Source organism: Plectropomus leopardus, chromosome 11 (genome assembly GCF_026936395.1).
Source record: "Plectropomus leopardus strain MGB_pleo_1.0 chromosome 11, ASM2693639v1, whole genome shotgun sequence".
NCBI lineage: Eukaryota > Metazoa > Chordata > Actinopteri > Perciformes > Serranidae > Plectropomus > Plectropomus leopardus.
The window spans coordinates 36504865-36516360 of record NC_142186.1 but is presented as its reverse complement, the minus strand read 5'-3'; the positions used below and the strand labels follow the sequence as shown (position 1 = coordinate 36516360).

At 41.2% G+C, this 11496-nt stretch overlaps 1 protein-coding gene across 3 annotated transcripts in view; it reads right to left on the bottom strand.

Moving 5' to 3' along the window:
* Window positions 1-9256, bottom strand: part of thbs3a (thrombospondin 3a) — a 25374-nt gene extending 16118 nt beyond the window's left edge. The window contains exons 1-8 of one of the 3 annotated variants that reach the window (XM_088084775.1): window positions 9069-9256; window positions 5158-5364; window positions 2356-2609; window positions 2138-2240; window positions 1478-1504; window positions 1295-1377; window positions 949-1000; window positions 721-869 (exon numbers count right to left, since the gene is read on the bottom strand). In XM_088084775.1, the coding sequence (XP_087940901.1) occupies window positions 721-869; window positions 949-1000; window positions 1295-1377; window positions 1478-1504; window positions 2138-2240; window positions 2356-2609; window positions 5158-5364; window positions 9069-9084 (891 nt within the window). In that variant the 5' untranslated portion in view covers window positions 9085-9256. The other 2 variants (XM_088084774.1, XM_088084776.1) reach the window with 2 other exon arrangements.
* Window positions 9257-11496: the final 2240 nt, after the last annotated feature.

Genomic DNA, 11496 nt, shown 5'->3' with positions numbered 1-11496 from the left:
ACAGTTCACTGTTTAATCTGTCGTCAGTGTTGTTGTTGTTGTAATTTTAATGTTGTATGTTTAATGTTGTTGTATGTTTATTGTTTTTGTGTGTTGTGGTTGTCATGTTTTATGTTTGTTTGTTGTTTTCATTATTGTTGTGTGTTGTGCAGTAGCCATAGTAGTAGTAGCTGAGCTGTAGCGTTGTTGTTGTTGTTGTTGATGTTTGGTTGTTGTTATTGTTGTGTAGTTGTGTAGTAGCTGATATGAGTTTGCGTTGTTGTTGTTGTTGATGTTTGGTTGTTGTTATTGTTGTGTAGTTGTGTAGTAGCTGATATGAGTTTGCGTTGTTGTTTGGTTGTTGTAGTGTTGTTGTTGTTATTGTTGTGTAGTTGTGTAGTAGCTGATATGAGTTTGCGTTGTTGTTGATGTTTGGTTGTTGTAGTGTTGTTGTTATTGTTGTGTAGTTGTGTAGTAGCTGATATGAGTTTGCGTTGTTGTTGATGTTTGGTTGTTGTAGTGTTGTTGTTATTGTTGTGTAGTTTTGTAGTAGCTGATATGAGTTCGCGTTGTTGTTTGGTTGTTGTAGTGTTGTTGTTGTTATTGTTGTGTAGTTGTGTAGTAGCTGATATGAGTTTGCGTTGTTGTTGTTGATGTTTGGTTGTTGTTATTGTTGTGTAGTTGTGTAGTAGCTGACATTGAATGGTTGTTAAGTAGTTGCTGTGTGGTCGTCGTGGTTACCTCGTCGATGTCGTGGCAGTGCGTCCCGTTGCCGGTGGTTCCAGGTGGGCAGGGTCCACAGGTGTATCCGGGGTAGTGCAGACTCTCCATGCAGGACACGCCCCTGTAGCAGGGGTTTGGAGAGCAGCGCGAGCGAGGCTCGTGGAAACCTGAGAGTGAGACGCACTGTCTTCAATCAGGTCCTCAGATAAGAGACAGAGTCAACGAGTCAAACAGCTGCTGACTCACCACAAACCTGACACTCCAGGATGGTGTTTCTGATCAGGGACATCTCTTTCACCTGGACAGAGGGACAAAGGGACGATCAATAACTTGCGCTCTGATGTCCTGTCTGTCTCTCAGTGTGTCTCACCTGCTCTCTGATGTCCCGTCTGTCTCTCAGTGTGTCTCACCTGCTGTCTGATGTCCTGTCTGTCTCTCAGTGTGTCTCACACTGATGTCCCGTCTGTCTCTCAGTGTGTCTCACACTGATGTCCTGTCTGTCTCTCAGTGTGTCTCACACTGATGTCCCGTCTGTCTCTCGGTGCGTCTCACCTGCTCTCTGATGTCCCGTCTGTCTCTCGGTGCATCTCACCTGCTCTCTGATGTCCTGTCTCAGCTCTCCCAGGATCTGGTTGAAGATGATGAGCTGACCAATCAGAGCCTTGGTGTGATCACCTGACAGGAAGCCATCAGACCAACATGATCAGGTGAGGTCAAAGTGATCAGCTGTGATTATTGACCGGTTTCAAACGTGAAGTTGAGTCAGTAAACTCACCCAGGATGGAGTTCACGTCCCCGTTCACTGAAACAACAAACAGCTGAGCTCAGATATCATGTGATCAATAACATGAAGCGACGCAGGAGTTAATCGATCGATCAATCGCTCCTATAGACACGAGAGGACCTACAGGACGCTCTTCAGATCACACTAACGTTATCACGACTGCAAGTGGAAACGCCCCTCAAAAGGTGACTTACTGTAAGCTCTTAGTTTGACAGTCTCATTTCCTGTTTGTTCCTTTCAGGACTTTTATTTTGAAGCACTCTTGCCACAATTTCGTGTAAACTTTCGTGTATCGCTGTCGCGGCGTTAATCCTGCTGATGTTCATCCGTAGTGTTACCACTAATGTAGACGTGCGTCTGTAGTTGTGTTTACATTTAGATGGTATATTATGTGTTAGAGCTGATTTTATTTTTTCGTGTTCCTTCAGCTCTTACGCCGGCTGGAAGGTGATTTGAAGGTTTGGATTCGGTTAAAGGTGATGCTGGACGACAATAAAAACCTTCTTATGACATGAACACCGCTTCAGTCCTGACCGCAAACAACGAACCAGAGTGCGACCCTCTCCTGGTCACGGTCTCACATCCGCCATCAGACGCGCTGTGATCAGGGTTACGTGACGCCAAAAAATGAAAGGGTTAATGTGAGCTGACCTGAGTTGTAGGCTGAAGAGTCTCCCTGGAAAGGACAGTCCGTCAGAGCACCAGCTTTAGCAACAGTGCCCCCTAGAGCCAGTCTGAGGGACTCCACTGCACCCTGACACACACACACACACACACACACACACACACACAGAGTTCATATCATCAATAATACATTAGAGTGCGTCATCACGGTAAAAGGGGCTCACCTGTCCTCTGCGTTGTCTCACCTGCAGTCGGGCGTAGGCCTTCTGTCCGTGCCTGATCTCCACCATGTCCGCCTCTCTGGGCAGCGGGACCAGCGAGGGCAGACCCTGGCTGGAGTCGGCCAGTCGGCAGTTGACGTAGAGCTCCATGTTCATGTTGCTCCGCTGAAGACCGCCGAGCCTCAGGATGATGGAGTGAGCGCGCCCGTCCGCCAGGTGAGCGTTCTGCAGGTTGACGGTGTGGACCTTCCCGTCAGCTCGCACGTAACGCACCAGGACTGAAGGAGCCGGAGGGGACGCAGTTAGTTTGTCTTTGGTTTTGTCACTGAAGAGTCACTTTTTTGGAGATTCAAAGATTTAATCAGCAGATTAATAAATGAAGAAAAGAAAATTTAAAAAAAGATGAATGAAGCAGCAGCAGGAAGAAGAAAAGATCAGTTAACAACCATTTTTAATTTTTGTCCAGCAGTTTCACAAAATGACTGAGGATGTGATCTTTCGGGGTTAAAAGGCATTTTTCATTTCATCTTAACTTCAAAGTGTTTTCTGTCTGAAATAATTCTGCAGTAATTCTGCTCCGACTTCGGTTCTGGACTCTGATTGGTCGACACTCGCTCTGTATTTATTTACATCTTTCCTTTAGTCACTTCCCGCCTCAACCGGTGGGAGTTGACGGATGAGGAAAAACGGCGCAAAACTGCAGCCGAGCGGTTCTGCGACAGACTCTGTTCTCCGTCAGTGAGCTTCACTTAAAAACAGCGTAAACATGAAGAACTCTGAGGTGGTTTTAACGTCACGAACAAATATTCTGACATTATTATCTCAATTAAAGCCATAAAGAGTCAACATCAGCCTGAATTAAAATCCTGCGGCCGCTCACACTTCTTCAACGGAGAATAAAATCATCTTTGCTGACATCCAACAGTTTCAGTCTTCACTAACTTCAGCTGAAACAAAGAACAACGTGTCTGTTCATCAGAGAGCATCGGGGGTCAAAGGTCAGACCGACCCTAAACACACTCAGCAGTTAATGAAAGATTACAGTGATGGTTCAGATGAAAGCTGGACTCAGGCTGTCATTATCAGCTGCTGAGTCATGATTAAACTTGACTTTGTCAGAGTTTCTTCATCGTTCAGCCGTCATCCTCACCACACTCTTTAAACCAGCACTGTGTGTTGTGTTGAGTGTGTGAATGTGTGTTTACTACGACATCTTTACAGAGTCGCTCAGATTCAGGCTCACAGCAGCAGTGGGAAGCAACCCAAACTTTGCAGCATGTCCCCTCAGTTAAAAATACTAATCCAGTGTTGAAATTCCAGTTCAAACCACAAAGATACCAGCTAGTTAGCTAAATATATGATGTGTTCAGGGTCGGCTCAGTAAAACGACTGTCATGCGAAGGTAAATAAAAACATCATCATGATGTGTTCAAATGCAACATCAAGAAAAAAAAAATGGTGAGAAACTTGAATAATACAGTTGTTTGGGTGAGAAATTTGTTTTCCCAACAATATAAAAACAGATACTGGAGAAGTGATTAAACCTGTTAAACGTCCTGTCATGCGCTCTAATCGTCTTAATTAAAACCTCTAATACATAATTAAAACTACTGAAGACTCTTCTGAGTCAGGACAGGCAGTTGGAAATTCATGCAAAGAAAGTGTCAGCATGGAAGGAACTTTAACTTTGTACCATTCAAGGGAGCTTTTTTATTTATTCATTTCTTATTTAAATTTTCACTGAACTTTAAGTAAAGTTGATGGAAATTCACTGTAGTTTATGTTGAGAGTTTTGATTAAACATTTACAAATATCGGTCACCAGTCCAATTAACTACTAATCGGTATCAGCCCAAAAAAAAAAATCGATTGACCCCAATTTGCAAGTCCCTGAGCACAGTGCAGGCGGAGCTCTTCGTGAGCTCTTTTTTTCTCCACAGCAGCAGTTTGTCACTCGCAGGGTGGATAATCGACCTGTCGATCCCCTCAGAGCCGATCAGAGCCGATCAACTGATGAGAGGAGCAGCTGCTGCGAGTAAAGGCAAACTTTTAGACTCAGCAGACCGGATGGAAAGTTTCACTTTCAATGCACCTGACATTCTGCTGCTCCGTCTGTGCCCAGAGTACGCTCTGCGCTCCGAGAGTGTGATGCAATAAATAACTTAACAAAATAAATATTTCAGCAGCGGTCCAAAAATAGAAAATAAACGTGGCCGCAGATGTTTTTATTGTGGCAGGTCACCACAAATAAATGAATGTGTGTGAAATCCTCTGGAAATTTAACATTTTGGCATTTCTGCCTGAAAAATGACTCATCATTAAATCGTTGCCGATTGTTTTCTTTCACTCGAATAATCGATGACTAATCGTTTCTGCTTAACACAAAATACTAATAATTCTGCAGTCGTGTCACGTTTCAGGTGACTGAACAGATCATGACTCATGAATCTGCAGCTGAACAGAAACTTTTTTCTCCTGCTGTGATGGAGAATGCTCTCAGATTCAATCCCACAAAACTTTATTTGAAATTCTGTCAGAGATCTCAGAGTTTCCAGAGATACTAAATGCGTGTTAGCGGCAGGATATTTCCATCCATAAAAACACGGAGGAGTCTGCGGCCTGAATGTTTCAGCGAGTGGAAACATCAGAGAGCTTCGGCGCACACGATACTGTCAGAGACAACGGTCCGATGGTCATAAGAGCGAGGAAGAAAAAACAAAGGAGGGAGAGTGAGGGAGAGGAGGAACCATCAGCCGGATCAGATTTGGTTACAGCGACATATTTAAAGTCTGAGTTTTGAAGAACAGGTTAAAGGTACATTTCCAACCTTTGTTGATCTTCCCCATGATGGCGACCTCCAGGTACTTCCTGTTGTCCTGTTTGCTGTAGAGACCCATCAGGACGCCGCCCAACTTCGACGGCAGCCGTAAAGTGGACACCACGTAGAAGTCACTGAGCGCGCTCAGACCGCCAGACAGCTTCTCCACCGCCGCCACGCTCTGCTTCGGGTCCTGAAGGCTCAACACATCAATCACTGAGGAAGACGAGGGAGAGGAGGGTCAATATTGGACAGAGCACGAGCTTTAGGAGACATACACAGTTACAATAAGTCTCAATAAGTCTAAAATACACTGTGGAAACTAAATAGTTACATTCAGACTGTTCAGGTCCAAAAATGCTCCATTGAAACCCATTCAAACTGACATTTTTGATCCCACAGCCATCAGAGCAGAAAAACAGGACTTGTATTATTTCTGGGTGTCATTCTGGGCTTTTGACTCTGAATTTGTCATTTTGACTATTTTCCACCTGATGAGGTCATTTTGACCATATTTGGCATATGGAGGAAATACATGCTATTTCCACCAGGTGACCTGTCACAGTCAATGTAGCTGCCAGTATTGCTGTGATAATCAATAAAAATTCTACTTTGCATGTAGTGTATTAAAAATAATTAATTTTGTATTTTTTAAAATTAATTGTGTATTTTTTAAATTAATTGTGCATTTTTTTGTGTAATTTTTTGTGTATTTTTTCATCTAAAAACACGGTGGCATCATGACAAAAACATGGCATTTAAAGAGTTAAAATTCTGAAAATGAATAAATATTTGACATTTATGATTAGGACTGATGTTGGTTAAAAATTAACTCAATGAAGGCAGAAAATCATATTAAAATCATGTTAAGATTATAAACAAGTTTATCATCAGCAGCAGTCACCAAGTGTTTACTGTTACCATGGTAACAGGTGATGTTTTTGGCTCCGGTCAATAATAAACCATTACTACATTTACCCTTGAATTGGTTATGTTATTAGCAAATTATCTTTCAAGCTTTTATTTTGAAACCTAAGTTGATTAGTATTTCATTAGACTTGATTATTAATCAGCTGTTTGTGGTTCAAACTGCAGCCTGTCTGACTTTTGGGGCTCAGAGGCCAACAGAAACACCACAGAGGAAGAAAAACAAGACAGCCACGCACTTCCTCCATCCTGCGGCTGACAACTCTGTCCAATCACAACAGACACGTCCAATAATAACTATTTTATAAAGACTGATGTCATGATGAAGAACCCAAAAAATTATAACAAGAAAGGTTTTGTTAAAACATGAAAATATCTTATTTAAAAAATGGCAAAAAAAAGAAAATGTTTTCTCACAACAAACAACAAGGAATTTTTCTTATAATATGAAAAAATCAGCGTCTTTAATGTTTTACACGTTTTTACAAGATTTTTTTGTTATAACAAGATGTTTTTCCATTTTGTAACAAGATATTTTCATGTTATAACTAGATGTTCTCGTGTTATAACAAGATGTTTCGTGTTACAAAAAGATGTTTTTGTGTTATAACAAAATGTTCTGGTGTTGTAAAAAGATGTTTGTGTTATAAAAAGATGTTCTTGTGTTATAACAACATGTTTTTGTGTTATAACAAAATGTTTTTGTGTTGTAACAACACGTTCTCGTGTTGTAAAAAGATGTTTGTGTTATAACAAGTTGTTTCTGTGCTATATTTATATTTATATAAGATATTTGTGTTATACAAAGATGTTCTCATGTTATAACAATATTTTTTGTGTAATAACAAACTGTTTTCATGTTTTTTGTTAGAACAATCTGTTTTTGTGTTATAATAAGAAACTTTTTCTCTGTTTACATAGAAACATCTTGTTATAACATAAAACTGTTTGTGTTCTTACCTGACTCGGTTTGTCTTTTTTCTTGCCCGGCAGTTTTAAGTTTTTGTAGTTTTTCTCTGTAAAGTGTCTCGATCCACAAGTATAGATTTCTTTTCATTATAAAACATTAAATGATATTAATATTGCAAAGAAATTATATATGTTTTTTCAGTCCACTAGATATATTTTGCTGCAATTTATTTTTAAAAAGTGAACTATCTTCAATAGATTGACAAAATTTCCTTTGGAAGCATAATTTAGGGTTTAGAAAAGGTAAAGAATCGCAGTGCTGGTGCTGAATAATAATAAATGAAACTGCAGACACACAGCTGGTCTGGGGTCAGATTTTGTGTGTGTTGAACTTTACTGAGAAAAAGTGAAATAAATGACTTTTTTCCTGATTTTGTTCTTGATTATGTGGCATGATTAACTTTCTTATTGTTAAACACGTAAAGAAAAGTTTTTTTTAGAAATAATATTGATAGCAGATTTTATTCTGTGCATCAGCTCCTTTGATTAGATTTTTTAAAATCATTTTCACGTTGAATTAAATGTTTTAGTCAGATTTTCAGGCTGTTTTTAGTGACTGAAGCAGGTTAGATAACGGTAAGTGTTGTTACCTTGAACGTCCGGTCCGTCCGGTACTCCCGCCGTGAGTCCAACCCAGAGGACCGACAGCAGAACCGGGACACTCCAACCCATGTCTGGCCCGGGGGGGAGGCTACCGGACCAACGGGAAAACCGGGGCTGAAACTAAAGACAAGAGGAAGGGAGCAGGAGGAGGAGTGGACCGGGTCCAAAGTGACGGTCGGTACCGGAGCTGCAGCGGCTGTCAGCGGGGGAACCGGAGGAAAAACCACCGGGAGACCGAACTTAAGGCAGGAGCTTCAGACGGAGGAACCGAGCGGACCGAGCCGGAGCCGGAGGTCAGAGCGGAGCCGCGGACAGATTCAGGCCGGAGGAGGAAGGAGGAGGACCGGGGGAAGAAACTGGACAAACCGCCGAGCAGAGCGGGGACGAGACGAGCCCGGAGCCGGAGCGAGAACCGACGGACCGACCGGAGGAGAGACTAACGGGTTCACGAGCGCAGCTGGAAACTGCTGGCGCGCGCTCAGCTCCCCGAACGGCTCGTGCGCGCAGAGACTGGAGGTGATTAGCATAAAGCGCGCCAGTGAAGCGCGAGACTCTACTGACCGACATATGAGGATGATAAATATTCAAAAAAAAAGATAAAAAAATAAAAATAAAACAAAATAAACAAATAAATAAATATGTCTGTCAGTCCAGTACGGAAACATTTAAATGCAAAACTTCGCAAAAAATTTTAAAAATATTTTAAATGTATTTATGGATAATCTGAGTAATCTGAATTACGAACATATCAACATTATGAGATGCGATTTAATTTAATTTGCGCGATTGGTCGACTGTAAACGGAATTACCCTTTTGGGACAAATAAATTTGTCTTTATCTTATCTTACAATCATTTACTTTTCCTGTTTATTAAGTCTTTGTTTGACTGAGTTAAATCATTTAAAAAGCTATTATTTAAAAAAAATAAAACAGAACACGTGTTAATGTGACTAAATAAAGTAATAAAACTTGATGATGTGTGAAAACAAAACGTTTAGAATAAAATATCTGGGTTTTTTTAAAAACTATTATATGGACTACTTTGCTGTTATTTCACTAATTTAAGCGAGAACTTAAACTAGTAATTTTATTTTCAAATTACATTAGATTTATTGAAATAGCCTAAATAAAGTAAAATATTTTAAACTATATTTTTATGCTATTGACAGGCCATTTATTTCTATCTATTTATTTAACAAATTATTATTAAAACCTGTAGCAATAATGCTGTATAGTCCATGTATATTGTCTCAGTCTGACCAACGGTCCGAAAACATTAAATTGTGAGATTAGATTAGATGAAACTATTGTATGTTAACACATTTTGGAAATAAGTGAAAAAAACTGATCAATAACTAAATGTTAAGCGCCCTGACTGACACTCTGAGTTGTAGTAAACGCTCCTCCGTCCATCACTCACATCCGTCAGTCTCCATTGTGGCAGCAGGTCAGAGGTCAGGAGCCGGGTGGGAGTTTCACTGTCCATTCAGCTTTTGTTCTGGACCCCCTTTCAGTCTTCCAGTGACCCAGCAGAGGGTCCAGAACCAGACTCTGAGAACCCTCACTGCAGCCTGAGAGTGTTTTAGGTCAGCCAATCTGGTGAAACAAAGACAGAAAAATGTGATCTGTGGTCTGTCAGCACACAACCAGAGAGACAAGTTGTGCCTGACAGTCTCAGCTCGGGGAAAAGGATCCCCGCGCTGACTCTACAGGTGCTCTTCGTTCACCTTCACTGCTGTTTGAAGAAAAGTGGCAGCTGCCCAGTGACGTGTAAGCAGTTAATACAAGGATCCATTTAAAAACATTACTTTAGTGGTGCAGAAACGCAGTTTACTTTGATACAGGACTGCAGCTGCTTTTGATAAAAAAAAAAAAGGAGAAAAAAAGTAGATGTTCATTTTTAACATTTTTAAGATTTTTCAACAAGTATTTCACTGCTAGAACTGAATAAAACTAGGCTGTCTCTGTAGTGGAAAGACACAAATACTTTTGAAATTGGTGCTACATGACCAGAGAAAACAGAGGAAAAAGGACACTTTTGCCCAAGAAGTAGAAAACCTACAACTACCAGAATGCAACACGCTGCACCGGACCAATAAACGCTCCCGCTGGTGGCAGATGTAAAGCTCATATGTGTGAAACAAAGCAGATGCTCTAGAAAGACTTTGCTTTGCTTTATGGGGGAATATTAGCTGTCGGTTGTCTGGGCAGTTATCATGCGGGGTAGGGATGGGACGATTTACGATTTTATTGTGCATCATGATTAACAAACACCCACAATAAGTAGATCGGGGTGAATTTCCAATAATGAATTGTAAATATCGTGTCCAGCAGCACCTTAACCCTCTTAGACCTGAGCAAATTAGATAGATTTTTTGTAAATAATGGGGAGACAACAGAGAGAAATTACATGGCCCGAAAATAAACAAGAACAGTTGAAAGTTACCTGGAAATAAGCAAAAAAAAACAACCAAACAAACAAAAAGAAAATTTTTTTTCTGTAACATAGTTTTAAATATATAATAATAATAATAATAATAATCATTTAGAATATAGTTTTCTGGACATTTTCCTATTTTTTCTATTTTTTTAATTGCCTTTTAAAAAATCTGGTCTTTTTCTTGTCACTTTTTGCTAATTTCATGCAATTTGTGGGAGAGTTCTTGCAAAGTTGCTTACTGCCTGTTTTCAAAAAAATCAAACTGATATCGATTCAGGTTTCAAACGGTGAAAAGACTGCAGTGTGACCAAGAATGGAAGAGTATCTTAATCAACCACTGGCATATTTTTTCACTTTTTTATAGTTTTTCACTACAATGGAAGTACACACACCCACAAAGATACGTGTCCCAGCATTTTAAGACTTTTACATACTTAGATTATTATCGGGATAATATCATAAATCGTGACTTAAAGTATTTGCATCCTCCCATGCCTACTGCGGGGGTGTGAAAATGCCACATGGTTTGTTACACAGATCGTGTGATATCATGAGAATTCAGGTGCCATTAAAACATTTGGACTGTTTTTAGGAAAAGACAAAAAAAAACAGAAAAAACAAACAAAAACCATCATTTTTTTCCTCTTCTAAAATACTGAGAAACTTGTACAGAGTTTGGTCGGTGGTGGGTTAAAATGTTAGGGGGAGTTCCTTACAGGAATTTGGATTCAGAGTCTCAGTGACCCTGGGGGCTTTTGGGGCCCCTGGAGGTCTGGGGCCCGTTTCCATGTGGCCCTGCTGCTGTGAGCTGGGTGCTGTCTTGTCTTGATGTAAACTGGGAGTGTTTTGGGGAACAGATCCAAACTGCGATGAAATGAGTGTTTCTGCTGGTTCTCTCTGCAGGCCTCCTCTCACACTTTGGGACTGTTTGTTTCCGACTCTGGAGCGTTGCCATGGAAACCTGCGTTTAACAGCAGGTGAGGGGAGGGAGGAAACTCTGGCGGCAGCAGTCTGACTTCTTTTCCCTCCTCCTGTTGGAGCGTGAAACTCGAGGTGTGCGGACGGTGAAAAGAGCCGGACTGAACCCGAGTCCGAGTGTGTGTTCGGGTTCAGATTGTGTTTGAGGCTCTTGGTCCAGAGGAGGACGAGTTCAGCTCCACAAACTGCTTCCAGATCAGCTCGTTAAACAGCTAACACACACACACGAACACACAGCAGGGTGAACAGGAGCCAGGGCAGATTCCTGTGTGATGGCGTCATGTGCAGCTGTAAGTCCCCGGGGTCCGGACCCGGTCAGGGCGGGCGGAGACAAGGGAGGGGAGGGGGGACTGAAGTCAGGAAACATGTGGATGCTGTCGTCTTCTCTGCCGTTGTTTCGTTGTTCTCGTTAGTTTTTCCAGTTCATGTC